The 21,157-nt window shown below is 65.7% G+C and overlaps 1 protein-coding gene across 1 annotated transcript; it reads left to right on the plus strand.

Annotated features, from left to right (window-relative positions):
• Nucleotides 1-430: 430 nt before the first annotated feature.
• Nucleotides 431-18,576, plus strand: NOTCH1 (notch 1; the record flags this gene model as incomplete). The annotated part of the gene is given in 22 exon segments (XM_014449884.2): nt 431-830; nt 963-1,076; nt 2,799-2,918; nt 3,192-3,344; nt 3,697-3,925; nt 4,562-4,763; nt 5,614-5,767; nt 5,864-6,048; nt 6,579-6,711; nt 6,991-7,252; nt 7,330-7,441; nt 8,511-8,877; nt 8,880-9,081; nt 9,223-9,624; nt 10,085-10,233; nt 10,894-11,110; nt 11,252-11,339; nt 11,435-11,600; nt 12,551-12,846; nt 13,938-14,085; nt 14,182-14,279; nt 15,578-18,576. Coding segments are annotated over 22 exon segments (5,646 nt in total), but the record flags the coding sequence as incomplete, so codon positions are not given.
• Nucleotides 18,577-21,157: the final 2,581 nt, after the last annotated feature.

Here is a 21,157-nt window from a genome sequence, read left to right on the forward strand (position 1 = left end):
TTAGAGGCGCAGGTGCGGTGCGGCTGGTGGCTGGGGACGGGGGCTGCTCCCTGCTGCTCACGGGGTCCAGAGGGCTCCGGGCGGGGAACCGTCATGGCCAGGAGGGTGGTCGCCCACCGAGGGGGTGCAGCTGCTCGCCCTGGCCCAGCCCTCGCCCGGCGTCTCTCCCGTGTGGCTGCCCCGGGTCCCCCTTTTATGATAAACCCCAAGTCTAGTAAGTGAGCTCTTTCCTGAGTTCTGGGAGCTGGTCTAGCAAATTACCAAGCTGAGGGGGTGTGAGCCCCTGTGTGTGGGTGGTCGGTCAGAAACACAGGTGGCCCTAGGGCTTGTGATTGGCGTTGGACGTGGGGCGGGCTGTGGGCCCGGGCCCTTCACCCTCGTTTGGTGTCGGAAGTCTTAGGGTGCAGAGGGGGAACGGAGCTCTTTCTGACCCCGTTACGTGCCCGCATCGCTCTGTCTGCACGGGGCCATTGAGGCGGGCAGGGGCCCTGCGCCCTCATTTGGCACAGAGAGGGTAAGCACTGGGTTCAGGGCCACACAGCCAGGGCTGGTGGGTGCTGGTGCCCCACCTCAAAGGACGGAGGGTCAGAGGGGACGGCCGCCTCCAGGCCTGCGACCAGGAGCGTGGGGGGGCGGGGAACGCCCACCTCGGCCGCCCCTGAGCCGCCGTGGTCCCCTCTGCAGGTACAAATGTGACTGCGACCCCGGCTGGAGCGGGGCCAACTGTGACGTCAACAACAACGAGTGCGAGTCGAATCCCTGTGTCAACGGCGGGACCTGCAAGGACATGACCAGCGGCTACGTGTGCACCTGCCGCGAAGGCTTCAGCGGTGAGTGTGTGTGTGTGTGGGGGGGGGGGGTCCTGGTGCAGAGCAGGGCTCCGGGACAGTGGCTCAGGCCCAGGGCCCAGCGCAGGGCACAGCACGCGCTGACGGGTACACTGACCGCTGTCCCCTCCTCAGGCCCCAACTGCCAGACCAACATCAACGAGTGTGCGTCCAACCCGTGTCTGAACCAGGGCACCTGCATCGATGACGTGGCGGGGTACAAGTGCAACTGCCTGCTGCCCTATACAGGTGCGGGCGGGGGCGGGGCCTGGAGGGGAGGGCGGGGCCTGGGCCGCCCACTGGATGAAGGCGCAGTGGTGGCGTGGGGTGTGCAGCGGCTTTCACTGGGCCGCCTTGTCTGCGTGCTCGACAGACCCTCCCAGAGGTTCTGCTCTGCATGCGGGGCCTTAGGCCGGCTGCTTTCGGGCCTCGTTGCCAGATGAGCATAAACAAATAGAGGATGGCCCGGCCGTGTGGCTCAGTGGTGGAGCGTCACGGTTCAATTCCCCGTCAGGCAAATGCCGGTTTCGGGCTTGACCCCCAGTAGGGAGGGTGCAGGAGGCAGCCGATCAATGGTTTTTCTCTCGTCATTGATGTCTCTGACTCTCCTCCTCCCTTTCTTTCTGAAGTCAATTAAAAATAAAGTGCGGGATGCCCGGGAGAGGACCTCAGTATAAGTAGGCCCCAAATATTTCACCTGGCGGCCTGCTCAGGGGTGAGGAGGTGGAGTCCTCGGCACAGAGGCAGGGCCAGGCCTGGCTGGTGGCCTCCAGGGCTGGGTGCCGGGGCCTGGGGCCGGGTGTGGGTCCCTGGCCGGCAGGCAGGCCCTCCGTGTGGGAACAAGGGGCCCCCCTTCCCGCTGGCAGAGGCGCTTCCCTGGATGTCCAGCCTCCGTTCTCGTCCCGGCCGAGGGGTCACAGGAACCGTCCCTCTAGGAGAGCTATGCAAAGAGTTAAAAACCAAAAGGCCACACCATGGGCCCTGGGGGTGGGCCAGGGTGCTGCGCCCGGCGGTGGGGCCCTGGGAGTCCTGAGATGGCCCTGCCCGGGGCGGGGGGGGGGGGGTGGGCCGGGGGAACCTGTGTTTCTCATGACATCCGGTGGGCCGAGGCCGGGCCGTGTTTTCTTTGACCAAAGTGAAGGGGCTGGGTTTTTCTCTCCCGAATTCAGTGAAGAAGCCCCGGGGGCCGCCCAAGACTCCACACTCGGGCACCGAGACCCCTGCGGCTAGCAAGATTGCTGACAGAGGCGGGAGGCCGGCGGGAGGAGCCGCCGGTGCTGACCTGCTTCCCGTCGCCCGCTTCCTGCTTCCCTTCGCACAATTGTCGGAAACTCTGGCCAGTTTCCTGCCTGCCCGGGTCACCGTGGAAACCGAAAGAAAGAAGGGCCTGGAAAATCGCAGCGGCCGGCCAGCGAGATAACGGCCGCGAGGAAGATAACGCTTCCTCGGACGGCCCTGCGGCCGTAAACAGGAAGACCGCGCGGGCTTTCGGGGAGAGATTGTGGCCGGTGTGCAGGGGCGCTCGCCAGGCCCCGCTCTGTCCCCGGACTCCCCGATAACTAGGATGTGCCCCGGCTGGAGCTGGCACGGCCCCCACAGTGACTGGCCGGGTGCCCTGCAGTCACTGCCTTGTTCCCTGGCCTCGCTTGATGGGCGCCTCCCGCCTGGGACACGAGAGGCTGGGACCAGGCCCGAGGCCCCCGCGTGCATGGGGGGCGCCAGCCCTGACTGCCAGGTGCTCCTTGGGGGCAAGGCCCAGACTGTGCCCTGCGGCCCCTGGGAGCCAGGTGTCCATCCGGTTTGTCTTGAGCCCGAGTTCCGGGCCCCGACTCAGCCAGGAGCTCACCGGGGCCTTACGTGCAGCCCGTTGTTCTCCGACAGTGGGAGGACCAGCACACGGCGGCCTGTGGATGCCACGGGGTTGGCCCTCTGGCCGGGCTCCCTGGGTTCACCATCTACCCTCTCCCGCAGGAGCCACGTGTGAGGTGGTGCTGGCCCCGTGTGCCTCCAGCCCCTGCAGGAACGGCGGCGAGTGCAGGGCGTCCGAGGACTACGAGAGCTTCTCCTGCGTGTGCCCGGCCGGCTGGCAGGGTGAGGCCGCTGCTCCCCAGCCCCGGCCCGTTTCCACGGAGCCCAGGAGGGCGGCCCCAGGCTTCGGGCGGATCCGGGAGGGAGGGAGGGAGCTCTCCTCTCTGGAGATGAGCCGGGGGTTCTGAGCCACCTGCAGGGGGGCTCTATTAGCAAGAACCCACCTCGCCCTTCCTTTCCTCCTGGGCGTCCCCAAGGCCCACCTGGGCTTGAGCCCCGGACGTGGGTGGACAGGAGGGGCCAGGAGTGGGACTGAGGTGACGCTCCCCCCTCCAGGGCAGACCTGCGAGGTGGACATCAACGAGTGCGTGAAGAGCCCGTGCCGCCACGGCGCCTCCTGCCAGAACACCCACGGCGGCTACCGCTGCCACTGCCAGGCGGGCTACACCGGGCGCAACTGCGAGACGGACATCGACGACTGCCGGCCGAGTGAGTGGCCGGCCGCCCGCCCACCGCGGAGACGGGCCGGACCGGGGGAACGGAGGTGGCGCTGGCTGGGTGCGGGGGGGCCCTGGCCATACCAGCTGTCACTCCCAGAGAGGCCACCCGCCCGGTCCAGGTGGGCGTGGCCGGGAGGCGCCGGGTTGGTGCTGGGAGGTGGCAGCTGGCGTGGACCGAGTGGCGTGCTTCCGGGCGGTTCTAGGAGGCTCCGGAGCAGGACTGCCCGGCGTCAAGCCCGCCCGACACCTCCCGGTCGGTTCCCAGGAGCTCCTCCCCCAGCGAGGAGCGACCTTAGGCCCCGCCCGGCCGCCCCTCAGCCTGCGCTCCTGTCCCTCCCCAGACCCGTGCCACAACGGCGGCTCCTGCACGGATGGCGTCAACGCGGCCTTCTGCGACTGCCTGCCCGGCTTCCAGGGCGCCTTCTGCGAGGAGGACATCAACGAGTGCGCCAGCAACCCCTGCCGCCACGGCGCCAACTGCACGGACTGCGTGGCCAGCTACACCTGCACCTGCCCCCCGGGCTTCAGCGGGATCCACTGCGAGAACAACACGCCTGACTGCACCGAGAGGTGGGTGACCCAGCAGGTCCGCTGCACCCGGGCCGCGCGGGGGGCACGGGCCGTGTGGGCCATGCACGGGGTCTGGCAGCCGGGCCCCCGGGCAGGCGTCCACCCGTCACGCAGAGCTGGCCGAGCGGAGCCGGACCGTTCCTGTCCTGCAGGGCTCCTCCTAGGGGGCCATGGTCAGGTGGCGAGGCAGGAGCCAGGGACCCTGGCGGTTTAAGAGCTGGTGCACCTCCTTCCAGACAAGGAGAATCTGGAACTTGTTTCCCTTTTCGCCTTGGCTGCCGGGAAGCTCGCACTAAATGTCCTCGTTCCCGTTTCCTGACATGATTCCCTTCTGTGTTATCTATATGAGCTCTGATGTTCCTCTTGTTTTTCCCTTAACCCCGGAGTGTTAGAAAGCTCCCCTCAGGACGAGCTGTAAGGAAGGCAGAGGAAAGGGAGGGGGTGTGATGGGGTTTGCGAGTCTGAGGCCCCCAGTCCCGTGTCAGGGGCCCCCTGAGGCTGCCGTGGGCCTCCGTGAGGTTCGTCAGGCTGCTGCTGGCCCGGTGTGGCCGTCAGGCCCCCCGTGGCCACGGTCTAAGCCAGCGTGGCGGGTCCGACGCCCCAGTCACCCTCCCTCCGGCGCCTGCCCACCTGCAGCTCCTGCTTCAATGGCGGCACCTGCGTGGATGGCATCGACTCCTTCACCTGCCTGTGCCCGCCTGGCTTCACGGGCAGCTACTGTGAGCACGACATCAACGAGTGCGACTCGCGGCCCTGCCTGCACGGCGGCACCTGCCAGGACAGCTACGGCACCTACAAGTGCACCTGCCCGCTGGGCTACACCGGCCTCAACTGCCAGGTGAGCGAGGAGGAGGGCGCCGCTGGGCCCGCTCCCGGCAACCCAAGGAGGGAAGAGCCTGGCTGCGGGGCGGGGTGCCCGCGGGCACGTGCTCCTGGGGTCTGGATGGCCAGCCTGGCCCTGGCCTGGCCTGTGCTGCCCCCGGAGGAAGCAGAGCTGCTGGACGGGCGGTCATCCAGGTCAGGGAGCAGAGGTCTGTGGAGAGAGCAGGGACCAGGTGATGCAGGGGAAAGATTGGTTGTACAGGGTTTTTTTGTTTTGTTTTAATATATCCTTATTCCAGAGAGGAAGGGAGAGGGGGAGAGAGAGAGAAACATCAACGATGAGAGAGAATCACTGATCGGCTGCCTCCCGCACGCCCCCCACTGGGGGTCAAGCCTGCAACCTGGGCCTGTGCCCTGACCCAGAATCAAACCCGGGACCCTTCAGTCCACAGGCCAGCGCTCTATCCACTGAGCCAAACCGGCTAGGGTGGCTGGGGAAGGATTGTTAAAAGCTCATGTTTTTATGGGAAATATACAAAAGTATTAATGGTTGATCTTCCTGAGGAGATTTTCACATGAAATATCAATTACAAAAACTCCCAGCAAAAGCGTCTACTGATACAAGATCTTCCTTGGAGGAAAGGGGTCTGGATTTGCTGTGTGTGTGTGGGGTGGGAGGAGAGAGAGAGAGAGAGAGAGAGAGAGAGAGAGAGCGAGAGAGAGCGCCCACCCAGTCCCAGGCTGCCCGTGAGCAGTGGGAGCCCGCGGGCCTCAGTCTCCCCCTCTGTGGGTTGGGCGTGAGGTTTCCTGGCGCGTGTGGGCTGCGCGGCCGGGAGGGGGGTATGAACGCTGCCCTGCGCCTCCAGAACCTGGTGCGCTGGTGCGACTCCTCGCCCTGCAAGAACGGTGGCAAGTGCTGGCAGACCAACGCCCTGTACCGCTGCGAGTGCCACAGCGGCTGGACCGGCCTCTACTGCGACGTGCCCAGCGTGTCCTGCGAGGCGGCCGCCCGGGAGCGAGGTAACCGCGTGTCCCCTCCCGGCCCAGGCTCCCCCGGCGGCCAGCCCCCGGGAGGGAAGCCCCGGCCTCACGCTCCCGCCACCGCGCCCCTCGCAGGCATCGACGTGACCCACCTGTGCCGGAACGGCGGGCTCTGCATGGACGCGGACAACACGCACCACTGCCGCTGCCAGCCGGGCTACACGGGCAGCTACTGCGAGGACCAGGTGGACGAGTGCTCGCCCAGCCCCTGCCAGAACGGGGCCACCTGCACCGACTACCCCGGCGGCTACTCCTGCGAGGTGGGGGCCCATCCCGGGGGAGGGAGGGGTGTGTCTGGTGTGGCACTGAGTGCTGGGCCCTGGGTTAGGAGCCAGCTCAGGAGGGAAGACTCAGCCCAGCAGATGCGGACGCCTTTTAGTCCCATGAAGGTAGAGCCAGGGTAATCAGGGAAGACTGCCTGGAGGAGGTGTCCTGAGGGGGAGGAGGGAGTGGCTGGAAGAAGAGGATACACTGAGAAGTTGGACAGGGTTTCCCTCCTGTAGGATTTTTTCCCCCTTGTTCACCTGACACCCCTCCTGAGACCCCCACATCTCTTAGGAGATGGGGCCTGGCCCCTGCTCTGGGCCATGACTTAGTTTATGGGAGCCCTTCTCAGGGTCGGCTGGACAAGAGTCTGCCTCCGGGTCAGCCCGATGTGAGGAGCCCAAGGCTTCACCAGGCAGGAGGGCAGCTTGTGTGGCTCTGTCAGCACGGGGGGCGGGGGTGGGGGCAGCTCACACCCTGGCTACCCACAGAGCCACAGCCCCACCCCTTGTCGTCTCCCTGACAGTGCGTGGCCGGCTACCACGGGGTGAACTGCTCCGAGGAGATCAACGAGTGCCTGTCCCACCCGTGCCAGAACGGCGGCACCTGCATCGACCTCACCAACACCTACAAGTGCTCCTGTCCCCGGGGCACCCAGGGTAAGGGTCGCCACACCGGGGCTGAGGTCCAGGGGAAGTGGGCCGTCGGGCCCCTGTGCCCGGCCAGAGGCGTCCTGGACCTGGCCAGAGCCTCGTGAGGGCGGAAGGCAGGGGCGGGGCCGACGGAGCCAGGCCAGGCCTCCGGCACCTGGCAGCCCGCTGTGCCAGCCTCCTGTCACGCCCGGGCACCTGTGTGTCCCTGTCCTCGCCTCCCCGCTCGTCCAGGGAGGGGGCGGGCAGCGTGTGCCGTGCGGGTCCCTGACGCCCGCACCCCTGCAGGCGTGCACTGCGAGATCAACGTGGACGACTGCAACCCCCCCATCGACCCCGTGTCCCGCGGGCCCAAGTGCTTCAACAACGGCACCTGCGTGGACCAGGTGGGCGGCTACTCCTGCACCTGCCTGCCCGGCTTCGTGGGCGAGCGCTGCGAGGGCGACGTCAACGAGTGTCTCTCCAACCCCTGTGACGCCCGCGGCACCCAGAACTGCGTGCAGCGCGTCAACGACTTCCACTGCGAGTGCCGCCCCGGCCACACCGGTGGGTGCCCGGCCGGGCGGGGGGCGGGGGGCGGGCCGGGGCGGCGGGGGGGGCGCGCCTCACCCCCACGCTCGTCCCCAGGGCGCGCTGCGAGTCCGTCATCAACGGCTGCAAGGGGAAGCCCTGCAAGAACGGCGGCACCTGCGCCGTGGCCTCCAACACCGCCCGCGGCTTCATCTGCAAGTGCCCGGCGGTAGGTGCCACGCCCGGGGCGGGCGGGGAGGGCCCTGGCCTCAGGTGGCCGCTGACACCCCCTGCACCGAGGGCCTGGCCCTGCACACGTGTCTGCTGAGGCCTCCCCCGTCCTCATGCCCCTCAAGGTCATCTCTCGTGTCCGTGAACTTGACTTGCAGAGCAGTTTTATTTATTCACTTATTTGTTTGCTTAATATTTTCTTACTGGTTTCAGAGAGGAAGGGAGAGGGGGAGAGAGAGAGAAACATCAATGACGAGAGAGAATCATTGATCGGCTGCCTCCTGCACTCCCCAAACTGGGATTGAGCCCGCAACCCGGGTACGTGCCCTTGTCCAGGCTAGAACCTGGGACCCTTCAGTCCGCGGGCCGACACGCTATCCACTGAGCCACACCAGCCAGGGCCAGAGGAGTTTCAGATTCTCAGAACAATCCTGCGGAAAATACGGTTCCCAGTTCTGCTATTAGCTGCTTGGTCCTGGGTCCACTGTTACTATGGACACTGTTACTATCGACGAGCTGACGTCGATGCCTTGTTACTAAGTCAAGGCCGCAGCGCTCCCCCGGGCGCAGGCTGGCTCCCATGTTGCGCTGCGGGCTCTAGATTCTGACATGCAGAGCGAGGCGAACGCCAGGGGACGCACGGCGTCGGTGTTGTTTCCTGGGGCCCTGGGAACCCTGTGTGTTCGCCCTTCCCGCCAACCTGAGCTTTTTATGTTCACAGAAGAGCTCTTTACTTTTTTATTTTTTTAACATATATTTTTACTGATGTCAGAGAGGGCGGGAGAGAGAGAGAGAGGAACATCAATGATGAGAGAGACTCATTGGTCGGCTGCCTCCTGCTCGCCCCACACTGAGGATCCAGCCCGAAACCCGGGCCTGTGCCCTGACCGGGAATCGAACCGTGACCTCCTGGTTCCTAAATCAATGCTCAACCACTGAGCCACCCGGTCGGGCCACAGAATCTCTCTTTAAGGGGTTCTGCTGCCCAGGGAAAGGCGGCCGGCCCCCTCCCGGTGAGGACCTGGCGAGCCAGCGCCGTCTGACCCCGCGCCACCCCCTCCCCGCAGGGCTTCGAGGGCGCCACGTGCGAGAACGACGCGCGCACCTGCGGCAGCCTGCGCTGCCTGAACGGCGGCACCTGCATCTCGGGCCCGCGCAGCCCCACCTGCCTGTGCCTGGGCCCCTTCACGGGCCCCGAGTGCCAGTTCCCGGCCAGCAGCCCCTGCGTGGGCGGCAACCCCTGCTACAACCAGGGCACCTGCGAGCCCACCTCCGAGAGCCCCTACTACCGCTGCCTGTGCCCCCCCAAGTTCAACGGGCTCCTGTGCCACATCCTGGACTACAGCTTCCGGGGCGGCGCCGGCCTGGACATCGCCCCGCCGCCGATCGAGGAGGCCTGCGAGCTGCCCGAGTGCCGCGAGGAGGCGGGCAACAGGCGTGCAGCCTGCGCTGCAACAACCACGCGTGCGGCTGGGACGGCGGCGACTGCTCCCTCAACTTCAACGACCCCTGGCAGAACTGCACGCAGGCGCTCGAGTGCTGGAAGTACTTCAGCAACGGCCACTGCGACAGCCAGTGCAACTCGGCCGGCTGCCTCTTCGACGGCTTCGACTGCCAGCGCGCCGAGGGCCAGTGCAAGTGAGCCGGCGGGCGGGCAGAGCGGGCGGGCGGAGGAGGGGCCCGAGCTCCAGTGCCAGATGCCAGCTGGGGGTCCCCTGGGGGCCGGGGCGGGGCCGGGCGTGTGGCGGGAGTCTGAGCGCGCCCTCCCCGCGCCCGCAGCCCCCTGTACGACCAGTACTGCAAGGACCACTTCAGCGACGGCCACTGCGACCAGGGCTGCAACAGGGCCGAGTGCGAGTGGGACGGGCTGGACTGCGCGGAGCACGTGCCCGAGCGCCTGGCGGCCGGCACGCTGGTGGTGGTGGTGCTCATGCCGCCCGCGCAGCTGCGCAACGACTCGCTCCGCTTCCTGCGGGAGCTCAGCCGCCTGCTGCACACCAACGTGGTCTTCAAGCGCGACGCCAGCGGCCAGCAGATGATCTTCCCCTACTACGGCCGCGAGGAGGAGCTGCGCAAGCACCCCATCAGGCGCTCCGTGGACGCGGACGGCTGGGCCGCGCTGCTCCCGGGCGGCGGGGGCGGGCGCTGGCGCCGGGAGCTGGACCCGATGGACATCCGCGGGTGAGTGAGCCGCGACCCCGGCCGAGCCCCTCGTGACTCTCAGGGCTGCCCCCGGAGCAGCGTTCCCTCCGCTCGATGGTGAAAGAGCCTGAGGCTCCGACAGGCCCCGGCAGAGGCAGCAGCCCCACCCGGGGCCCTGGAGCCCAAGGCCCGCGCCCTGGCGCTCGGTCAGCTCCCAGGAGGGGACCGGCCTGAGGTCTCTGTCCTGCTGAGAGGGGGAAGAGGGGGGTTTGGCACCCAAGGGAACCACAGCGAGTGGCAGGCCTGGGTGGGCGGGCCTTTGCGGGTATCTCCTCCGGGCTGTTCCTGCCCGGACCTGGCTCCCTGCCGCCCCTCCTCGCGCTCTGGGGCGCTGTCTCCCCGGGGCCCCTCGGGATGCTACCACCAGGGCCCCACCTAGTCCCCAGGGCGGCTGGTGGGCGGCGGGGAGCCTGCCCTGAGCCCTGGCCGCGTCCCGCAGGTCCATCGTCTACCTGGAGATCGACAACCGGCAGTGCGTGCAGGCCTCCGCCCAGTGCTTCCAGAGCACCACCGACGTGGCCGCCTTCCTGGGCGCGCTCGCCTCGCTGGGCAGCCTCAACATCCCCTACAAGATCGAGGCCGTGCAGAGTGAGTGCCACCCAGGGCCCCGGGAGGGTCGGCGCCCAGCTCCCCCCACGGCGCGCTGGCTGCCCGTGTCGCTTGCCGCCCACGGGGGTGTGCCGTGCCCTCCAGAGCGCGGGGAGCCCTTTTCTGGAAATTTCTGCCTGGCACATCCTCCCTCCCGGAGTGACGGCTGCCGGTGGGGCCGGCCCAGGGGACAAGCGCATCCGCCGGAAAGGGGCGCTCCGTCCTCTCCCCACCCTCCCCCCGTTTTCTTTGTTGGGTATTATTTCAAAATCATTACAGCTTTTTAAAAAGGGGAGCGAGGGGGGGAGGCATTGATCGATGTCATGTGAAGAGTTGAAGTTTGTATCTCGGAAATCCCCGTAAATCCTGTGTCTTAACAGCTCAGCGTGAGCGCGGCGGTTCCGAGCGGGCTAATCCCTCCTCGAGGAGCGGAAAGTGGGGCCGCCCGACACCAGGCTGGTGCAGGAGAGAGTTTAGCGATAGTTTGCAATTCTGATTAATCGCGTCGAAATGACCTTATTTCGGGGGGCGGGATGGAGGAGAGCGGGGGAGGAGGCGCCCGGCCGGCCACGGAGCCAGTCCGCTGCCCCCCAGCCGCCGGCCTGCCGCCGAGCCGCAGCCTGACGCCCGGGCGCCCGCCGCCGGCCGCTCTGCCCGCAGGTGAGACGGTGGAGCCGCCCCCGCCCCCGCCGCTGCACTTCATGTACGTGGCCGTGGCCGCCTTCGTGCTGCTCTGCTTCGGGGGCTGCGGCGTGCTCCTGTCGCGCCAGCGCCGGCGGCAGCATGGCCAGCTCTGGTTCCCCGAGGGCTTCAAGGTGTCGGAGGCCAGCAAGAAGAAGCGGCGCGAGCCCCTCGGCGAGGACTCCGTGGGCCTCAAGTGAGTGGATGCGGCCCTGGCTCCCGGGGGCGTGAGGGAGGCGGAACGCCTGCGGACTGGCCGGGCGCGGTCTGGGCATCGCCAGCGCCTCGGGGTTCCCCGGGGAGCCCCGCTCAGCCTCGCTCCCCCTCCCCCCCGCAGGCCCCTGAAGAACTCCTCGGATGGCGCCCTCATAGATGACAATCAGAACGAGTGGGGCGACGAGGACCTGGAGACCAAGAAGTTCCGGGTGAGTCGGGGCTCGGGGACCCCTGGGTGTGTGCCCCCCGCCGCCCGCCGGCCTGGTGTGACCTGGCGCGGCGCTCTGCTTGGCCCCGCCTCCAGTTCGAGGAGCCGGTGGTGCATCCCGAGCTGGATGACCAGACGGACCACCGGCAGTGGACGCAGCAGCACCTGGACGCCGCCGACCTGCGGGTGTCCGCCATGGCGCCCACGCCGCCCCAGGGCGAGGCCGACGCCGACTGCATGGACGTCAACGTCCGCGGGCCCGGTGAGTGCGCTCGGCCAGCCTCCCTCTCGGTGCGAAGCCTGCGCTTCCCTGGCCGGAGCCCACCTGCCTCCTCCCTGAGCCCTGGGGTCAATATTCTGAAGGTCGAGGGGGCAGGCGCTCAGTCCTCCCCGGCCGCCTCCTGCCTGACCCCCAGCCCGCTCTGCCCGGGAAATAGGTTTCTTCTCCCGCAGTGCTTCCTCTGAGGCACCTGGTGTTGGTTTCCTGGCTGCGTTTTGATTTTTACATTTTTTATGTGTTTTGCCCGGCCGGTGTGGCTCGGTGCTTGACCTATGGACCAGGAGATCAGGGTTCGATTCCTGGTCACAGCACAGGCCCGGGTTGTGGGCTCCATCCCCAGTGTGGGACATGCAGGAGGCAACCGATCCATGATTCTCTGTCATCATTGACGTTTCTATCTTTTCCTCTCCCTTTCTCTCTGAAATCAGTAAAAATATTTTTTAAATGATATATGCCATTGAACTTAAAAAAAAATTTATATGTTTTTATTCATTTTAGAGAGAGGACAGGAGAGAGAAACATCACTGATGAGAGAGAATCATGGATCGGCTGCCTCCTGCACGCCCCACACTGGGGATTGAGCCCCAACCCGGGCGTGTGTCCTGACCGGGAATCGAACCGTGACCTCCTGGTTCCTAGGTTGACGCTTAGCCCTGAGCCCCGCCAGCCGGGCCCTGACTGCATTTTCACGTCGTCTTTCTCTGGGGGGTTGTGGGTGAAGACCTCGCAGGCCGTAAGCAGAGCCGCAGGTCTGTTGCCCACAGGTCACTTGGCTCTGTCCCTAGGAAGCTCGGATTGATTGTGGTGGCAGCCGGGCCCCGCGTGCAGGACCACATGTCCTCACCGGCTGTCCACCAGCCAGGAGCCTGTCACGCTGCCCAGGGCCGCTGCGGGGCCGACCTCCTGACCACCCACCCGTGTCCCCCCTGCAGACGGCTTCACGCCCCTCATGATCGCCTCCTGCAGCGGAGGGGGCCTGGAGACGGGCAACAGCGAGGAGGAGGAGGACGCCCCGGCCGTCATCTCGGACTTCATCTACCAGGGCGCCAGCCTGCACAACCAGACCGACCGCACCGGTGAGACGGCCCTGCACCTGGCCGCCCGCTACTCGCGCTCCGACGCGGCCAAGCGCCTGCTGGAGGCCAGCGCTGACGCCAACATCCAGGACAACATGGGCCGCACCCCCCTGCACGCGGCCGTGTCCGCCGATGCACAGGGCGTCTTCCAGGTGGGCAGCTGCTCCGCCCCCCTCGCCCACCGTTCTGGGCCGGGCCGGCATCTCCGGTCACCTGGACCCTGCAGCCCTGGCCCCAAGCGTGGCCTGAGCAGGGATAGCTGGTGTCTTAGCCTGAGCCGGGCACAAGGCCAGGGAGGGCCCCGAGCCCCACACGTCATCCTCGCAGGGAAACCAGGCTGGGGGGTCCACAGGAGCCCCAGGGACCTGGGGGCGGGGCCTCCTCACCCCGACCCGGCCAGGCTCCCCTCCCACCTCAGGACCCCCCACGCCTTGCTCCTCCGCCTCGGCCATGGCCACAGGCACAGCCTGTGGCCGCATGAAGGGCTTGGAGGCTGCCGCTTCCTGCCTGCGCCCCTGGGAGCTGGCCTTGCTGGGAAGCCCAGGACGGGCTGGAGTTAGGGGTTTGGATGCCTGGGGCTCCGGGGAGCGTCCCTGGCAGAGGCTCCTGTCAGCCGCCTGCCAGTCCCCCGGTGTGTGACCCAGCTCTGGGCAGCCCTGCCCTGCACGGATGGGCAGAAGCCAGGGCGGTCACCACAGAGCTGCTGAGGTCACCGTGTTTAGCCTGTTTCCCTGCAGGAAGCACAGGTTGAGAACTGAGCGTAGTTGAGCGGGGACAATGCCGAGGAGCCCAGGCTGGCTCTGGCTGCGGGTGCAGTGCAGCCTTTTAGGCGCTTAGAGACACATTCTCGCGGCCGCGTCGCGGGAACGAGGCTCGTGGAGCCCGGCTCTTTCCACCCGCCAGCCAACAGCGATCACCCTTCTGGCCTGAGGCCTGGGGGGGCAGCATCTGACGGGCTGCCCCCAGGGTCCCGAGAGCCTGGCTGGAGGTAGAGAGCTCAGCAGTTCTGAGCGTGGCTCCGGCCTCGGCGCCAAGGCCACGTGTGGTCACCAAGGGGCTGGTCTGTGGGCAGCACCGCCTGCGTCCCGGCCTGACCCCACGCCCCCAGCAGCTGCCGGCGGAGTCCTGCCCGCCCCCCCCCGCCTTCTCACACCATGACCTTCCAGTCTTGCTGGGGCTCCTCCAACCCCCAGGGGGCCTTGGGCTCCGCTTTCCCCAGCCTGAGACCTTCCCTGTCGCCCAGATCCTGATCCGGAACCGAGCCACGGACCTGGACGCCCGCATGCACGACGGCACCACGCCGCTGATCCTGGCCGCGCGCCTGGCGGTGGAGGGCATGCTGGAGGACCTCATCAACTCGCACGCCGACGTCAACGCCGTGGACGACCTGGGTACGCCGGGCGCAGCGCGGGCCGTGGGGACGGGCGCGGTCCCCGCTCGGCCCCTGCTCGGCCCCGGCCAACCCTCTGCCTCTGCCTCCCACACAGGCAAGTCCGCCCTGCACTGGGCCGCCGCCGTGAACAACGTGGAGGCCGCACTCGTGCTCCTGAAGAACGGGGCCAACAAGGACATGCAGAACAACAAGGTGGGCGGGCAGCGGGGGGGCCCTGGGCGGGGGGGCCCCTGGGAACTGGCACACGGTAGACGCAGACCCCATAGCTCGGGGCAGCCCTTCCTTCATCCGACCTGTGCTCGCCGGCCCTTCCCACGCACAGGGCTACCGCCCAGCAGGGCATTGGCCCCGTATAGGAGTGACCTGGACCTGACCTTCTGCCCCCCCCCGCCACTGGGCAGGGCAGGGTGACCTAGACGGTGTGGGTTGAGCTGGAACCCGGGGGGGTGTGGGGGGCTCGGGGACCAAGTGGCCCCAGAGGTAATGGGAGTGGCTGCCTTCCTGCTGGTGAACCCACCCTCTCACCCACTATGGCCAGTCCCCCCTGCAGCCCAGAAACGCTTCTCCCGGCTCCAGTCTGACCCCCTGGTGTCCTGAACCTGCACCAGCAGTGTTGGGCACTGGGGGGCGCTGGCGGGCACAGCTCCTGAGTCCCAGAGTGGGCCCTGGGCAGCCTGGGCCTCAGACGCAGGGACTGGGCACAGGGCATCAGGCCATTGCGTTTGCGTCTGTGCAGCTTTCGGGGGGAGAGGCCACAGTGAGAATTCCCATGGGGTCTGTGACCCCGCAAAGGTAAACCCTCCCGATTCAGAACGTGTAACCCCACAGACCAGCTCCGGCGGGCTCAGGCGGGTGTAAGGCTTTGTTTTTAAGACTTGGTCAGCCCAGCCCGTGTGCTCAGGGGTTGAGCATCAACCTGTGAACCAGAAGGTCAGGGTTCGATTCCCAGTCAAGGAATATGCCCGGGTTGCAGGCTCGATCCCCAGTAGGGGGCCTGCAGGAGGCAGCCGATCCATGATTCTCTCTCATCGTTGATGTTCCTATATCTCTCTCCTCCTCTCTTCTCTCTGAAACCAATAAAAATATGTTTTGTTTTGTTTTAAATACATTTTATTGATTTTTTACAGAGAGGAAGGGAGATGGATAGAGAGTTAGAAACATCGATGAGAGAGAAACATCGATCAGCTGCCTCCTGCACGCCCCCTACTGGGGATGTGCCCGCAACCAAGGTACATGCCCTTGACCAGAATCGAACCCGGGACCCTTCAGTCCGCAGGCCGACGCTCTATCCACTGAGCCAAACCAGTCAGGGCTAAAAATATGTTTTAAAAGAAGAAGAAGACTTGGTCAGGGTAGGCGCTGGTAGGGGGCCAGGTCGGGACGAAGGAGCCCCCTCCCCCTGACGGGTGGGGCGTCAGACCGCGGGTCCCTCTGGCGGCGGGGGCGGCACGGCTGAGGGTGACCCTCCCTGTCTGTGCCCGTGTCCCCAGGAGGAGACGCCCCTGTTCCTGGCCGCCCGCGAGGGCAGCTACGAGACGGCCAAGGTGCTGCTGGACCACTTCGCCAACCGGGACATCACGGACCACATGGACCGGCTGCCCCGCGACATCGCCCAGGAGCGCATGCACCACGACATCGTGCGGCTGCTGGACGAGCACAGCCTGGTGCGCAGCCCCCCGCTGCACGGCGCCCTGGGCGGCGCGCCCACCCTGTCGCCCCCGCTCTGCTCGCCCAACGGCTACCTGGGCAACCTCAAGCCGGCCGTGCCGGGCAAGAAGGCACGCAAGCCCAGCACCAAGGGCCTGGCCGGCGGCAAGGAGGCCCGAGACCTCAAAGCGCGGCGGAAGAAGGCGCAGGACGGCAAGGCCTGCCTGCTGGACAGCTCCAGTGTGCTGTCGCCCGTGGACTCCCTCGAGTCGCCCCACGGCTACCTGTCAGACGTGGCCTCGCCGCCCCTCCTGCCCTCCCCCTTCCAGCCGTCTCCGTCTGTGCCCCTCAACCACCTGCCCGGCATGCCCGACACCCACCTGGGCATGGGCCACCTGGGTGTGGCGGCCAAGCCCGAGATGGCAGCCCTGGGTGGGGGTGGCCGGCTGGCCTTCGAGGCGGGGCCGCCACGCCTCTCCCACCTGCCCGTGGCCTCCAGTACCGGCCCAGTCCTGGGGACCGGCGGCAGCGGGGCTGTGAATTTCACCGTGGGCGGGACCACGGGCTTGAACAGCCAGTGTGAGTGGCTGTCCCGGCTGCAGAATGGCCTGGTGCCCAACCAGTACACCCCCCTGCGCGGGAACGTGGCGCCCGGCTCGCTGAGCGCGCAGGCTCCCGCCCTCCAGCACGGCGTGATGGGCCCGCTGCACGGCGGCCTCTCTGCCTCCACCCTGTCCCAGATGCTGAGCTACCAGGCCCTGCCCAGCACGCGGCTGGCCACCCAGCCCCACCTGGTCCAGACCCAGCAGGTGCAGCAGCAGATGCAGCAGCCGCCGAGCATCCAGCAGCAGCAGAACCTGCCGCCACCCCCGCCGCACCTGGGCGTGAGCTCGGCCGCCAGCGGGCACCTGGGCCGGAGCTTCCTGGGCGGGGAGCCGAGCCAGGCGGACGTGCAGCCGCTGGGCCCCGGCCTGGCGGCGCACACCATCCTGCCCCAGGACAGCCAGGCCCTGCCCACGGCGCTGCCGTCCTCGCTGGGCCCGCCCATGGCCACCGCCCAGTTCCTGACGCCGCCCTCCCAGCACAGCTGCTCCTCCTCGCCCGTGGACAACACCCCCAGCCACCAGCTGCAGGTGCCCGAGCACCCCTTCCTCACCCCGTCCCCCGAGTCCCCCGACCAGTGGTCCAGCTCGTCCCCCCACTCCAACATCTCCGATTGGTCCGAGGGCATCTCCAGCCCGCCCACCAGCACGCAGTCCCAGATCGCCCACATCCCGGAGGCGTTCAAGTAAAGAGCTGGCCACGGAGCCACGCTTTTCTGGCCACGGGGCCACGCGTCCCGGCCACGGGACTACCTTCCTTCCCCAGGCCCTGCTGGGGCATTCGCCCGGCACTCCACGGACACCGGGCCGACCAAAGGAGCTTATTTTTTTTTAAAGAAACATGTTTTTATACAAAATAAGAAGACAGAGATCTGAACTTTTTTAGTATTTATTTATGTACTTTTATCTCACGTGGAAACACTGCCTTTTTATTTATATGCATCGTGTTCTCTCTCCCAGGAAACTTAGTAGTTCTCAGCCATGACTTCCCTCCGTAGGGAAAAGATTGTTACGTGTCAGTAAAACACATGAACAAAGATTCACGATTTATACATGCCATTTATTTATTGATTTCTTTTTTCAAAATCCAAAAAAGAAATAATGTCGGAGCAGGGAGGTTTGAGCCAGCGCCGTCCAAAAAGCTCTTGCGGGGCCTGGGCCGGCGCGATCCCCCCGGGAACCCCCGCGCCCCGAATCTAGAGACGGAGGCAAACCCCCCCACTCCGCACGTGGGGAGATTTGCATCTAAAGTGGGAAAGCGAAGGGAAGTGGGTTGTATGTGTGGGTGCTTGTCCATGGATGTTTTGAGAACGGGCTTCTGACGGCGTGTTCTCGGGGTGCCGCGTGCGTCCGGGGCACGGATCATGAATCTTTGCTTCAGGGTCAGTGTTATGTAGTTGCTCGTGGGTCTTGCCCGGTCTTGTTCCTTCCGGAAGCTCCTCCGCCCCGCCCGGGCCTTGGCGTTCAGCGGCGCGTAGTGTGAGGTCAGGCGTGGCTGCGTGGCACCGCCTGGGCCCGCGTGGAGGGCTCCTACCCTTTTGTGGGGAAAGACGCTGCCTGGGCCGCACCGCCCGACGCCCGGGCACCTCCGCGCACACGTCTTCCAGGCCCCGGGGAAGGCCCCGGGGAAGGCGGGGTGGGGCTCGGCTCAGAGCACCCTCCACTGAGGTTTGGAAAACCGCGCTGTGTCCGGCTTGGGTGTGCAGGGCCGTTGGTCCCGGGGGGACAGCAGGAGCCTGCTCTGGGGCCCCCTCCTGCTCTGGGGGGTCCTGTGCCCGGGGAAGGAGCAGAGTCTTGCAATGTCAAGTATAAGCCTGTTGCAAAGGAAATGTCTGTACATAATTTTCAAAGGTGGATTTTGTTTAAGAAATCTGAGTGAACACGCCCTTGGGGTCACGCTGAGGAGGGGGTGTCGGAATGGGTCCCACTCGCACCCTGGCCTTGACCTGCAGCGGCCCCCGCAGCTCCTGAGCGAGCCTGAGCCCCGGGAGGGGGTGCCCGCCTCCTCGGCAGCTCCTCCGGCCCCGCCAGGGCCAACGCTGTACCATCCCTTGTGGGTGTGAGCAGACGCATCCTAAGATGTTGATTCTTACTGTTTTATAAAATAGAGTGTAGTTTACAGAAAATGGAATCTTTTGTAAAAGTTAACGACATGCAAAACTGTAGGTGATAAAATGATGTATTTTTTTTTCATCTTTTTTTTTGTTAACTGATTTGCAATAAAGACGATACTGATAACACCCAGATTTTCCTAAACTCGGCCGTGCTGATGGCTCCCTTTCTGGGAGGGCGGGGGAGGCAGGGAGGGACAGGCACCCCAAATCCCTCCGCCTCTTCTGACAGGAGAGCAATGGAGAGACACCCGCCCTGGCCTGCGACCCTGCTGTGTCCACAAGTTCCAGGGTCCCTGCATCTGCCCGGCCAGCCCCCCCGCCCCCAGGGAGGGTGGGGACACGGCAGAGCAGGGCACATGCAGCCCCATCCAGGGGGCCTGGGGTGACACGAGGCTGTAGGTTCTCCCATTCTGTTGGCCACAGAGGAGCGAAGGCAGGGCGGACCAAGCCTGGGGTGGCAGGCGGGCGCTGGGGTGACTGACTGGAAGGTCCTGAGAGCCGAGGGGTGCTGGCTCGGGGCACCATTTACTTGGGACGCTGAGCAGGACCGGGTGCCCTCGTGGGCCTCCCTCCTCCCTCCTGCTCCTGGCCCTCGCCCAGGCAGGGGGACGCCCTGCAGGCTAGGATCTGCCGGCCCCTCCGCTGGGCCCTGCCTCCTGCCCCGACTCCCCACCCAAGCGCACGTGTGAGCCCAGCCGCCTCACTGCATTTGTCTTGGTTTGGGGGTTTCTTTTGAAAGATGAGTAAAGCCTGATGCTTTGTCGTTTTTGTTCATCTTCATCCAAGGATATTTTTCCATCGGTTTTTAGAGGGAGTCGAAGGGAGGAGGGGTCAGAATGAGAGGAACATCGATGTGAGGGAGACACGTGGGTCGGTTGCCTCCCGCACGGTCAGGCCCGGGGAACGAGCCTGCCACCGAGGTCCGTGCCCTTGACTGGGATCGAACCCGGGACCCCTCAGTCCGCAGGCTGATGCTCTACCCACTGGGCCACACTGGCCAAGGCTCCTCACTGCGTCTGGATGCCTCCGCCCGTCGGACGTGCTGGCCCTGCGATGCGTGGGTGAGACAAGCGGCTCCAGGAAGTGAAATAAGGTTCCGTGGCGCACCTTCCTGAGGGACGGGTTCAGCCTGAGTTCTGCCCAAAGCTCTCAGCACCCCAAATCCCACCCCTGGGTGTGCACCCAGGAGAAGCGAAAACAGACCCAAGTCCATGTTCACCGTGTTCACAGCAGCACCGTTCACGGCAGCTGAGAGGCGGGCCCAGCCCTGGTGCCGTCAGCTGAGGGGGGATGAAGGCGGGGGCCGGCGGGGGGCAGTGTGGTCCATCCACCCAGGGAGGGTGAATTTTGTGTCCACTTGGCTGGGCCATTCGACCAAATGTGAGAGCGTCTGGACGAGATTCACCTTTGAACAGTGGACGGAGCAGAGCAGATGGCCCTCCCTCCTCGGGGTGCCTCGTCCAATCGGGTGACGCTCTAAACCAGCGGTTCTCAACCTGTGGGTCGCGACCCCTTTGGCGGTCGAACGACCCTTTCACAGGGGTCGCCCAAGACCATCGGAAAACACATATATAATTACATATTGTTTTTGTGATGAATCACTATGCTTTAATTTTGTTCAATTTGTAACAATGAAATGGGGGGTCACCACAACATGAGGAACTGTATTAAGGGGTCGCGGCATTAGGGAGGTTGAGAACCACTGGTCTAGAACATCGGCCCCCTGGGCGTCCAGGGCTGTCACGCATCTTGGGACTTCTCTGTCCGTCATCGACCTTCCGTGTGTCCCAGTCGGTGCTGTTTCTCAGGGCGCACGGACAGCGCGGGCTTTTCCACCTGGAACGCGGGGGGTGAGGCGGCCGGACCCATCGGGCCGCGTGCGGGCCATTCCAGGTCTGATGACAATGTGCACAGCGTCCAAGGTTAGATTCTGCGAATTTCACCTCAACAAATTCATTTCAAAAGAGGAGGATCTGGCAGCGTTGGGCCTTCCAAGAATTTCATCCAGGGGCTCCCACAGATGCAGCAGGATGGGCCCCGGGGAGGTGCCCTTGGCCTTGGGGACCTCCCTGCTCCCCAAGTTAATGGAGCCCCTGCAGAGGCGATGACGCCCCCTCTGCCACGTTTAAACTGGGCGCTGGACACCCGGCCCCGCCCGCCTGGCAGGCCGCCAAGGCCCGGGGTGTGAGGAACTAAAACAGGGCCCCCCTCAGAAGGACCCCTGCCCCTCACCAGGCACCTCCCAGGGAAGACAGGGGCGCTCCCTCGGGGCTGAGCTCAGCCAAGACCCCTGACGGAGGAGCGTCTTACAGGCTGAGCTGGGGCTCCCAGCTTCGCGTGTTGAAGGTCGAGGTGCCCGGCACCTCCGCACGCGGCTGCGTCTGGAGCGGGGTCTTTCCGGAGGCGATGAAGGTAAAGCGAGGGCACCGGAGCGGGTCCGAGCCCAGCCTGCCTGGTGAGCTCACAGGAGCGAGTAGGACCAGCCCCGGAAGGTGTGCGAGCCTCCGGAACCCGCCTTCCTCGCCCGCCGGGTCCTCGTCTGAAGAATGAAGGTAGGCGAGGAGCGACTGCTCTCAGCACCCGCCCCCATTCCTGGGGGGCCCAGAAATGAAGGCCCCCCGAGGGCGCAGCCAGGTAATGAGGAGCAGCCTCACACCTCCCTCTGCAGCCCCGGGGCCTGATCCCGAAGGAGCCGGGGTGTCCCTGC

This window comes from Myotis lucifugus, unplaced genomic scaffold (assembly GCF_000147115.1).
Source record: "Myotis lucifugus unplaced genomic scaffold, Myoluc2.0 scaffold_1507, whole genome shotgun sequence".
In the NCBI taxonomy this organism is placed as follows: domain Eukaryota; kingdom Metazoa; phylum Chordata; class Mammalia; order Chiroptera; family Vespertilionidae; genus Myotis; species Myotis lucifugus.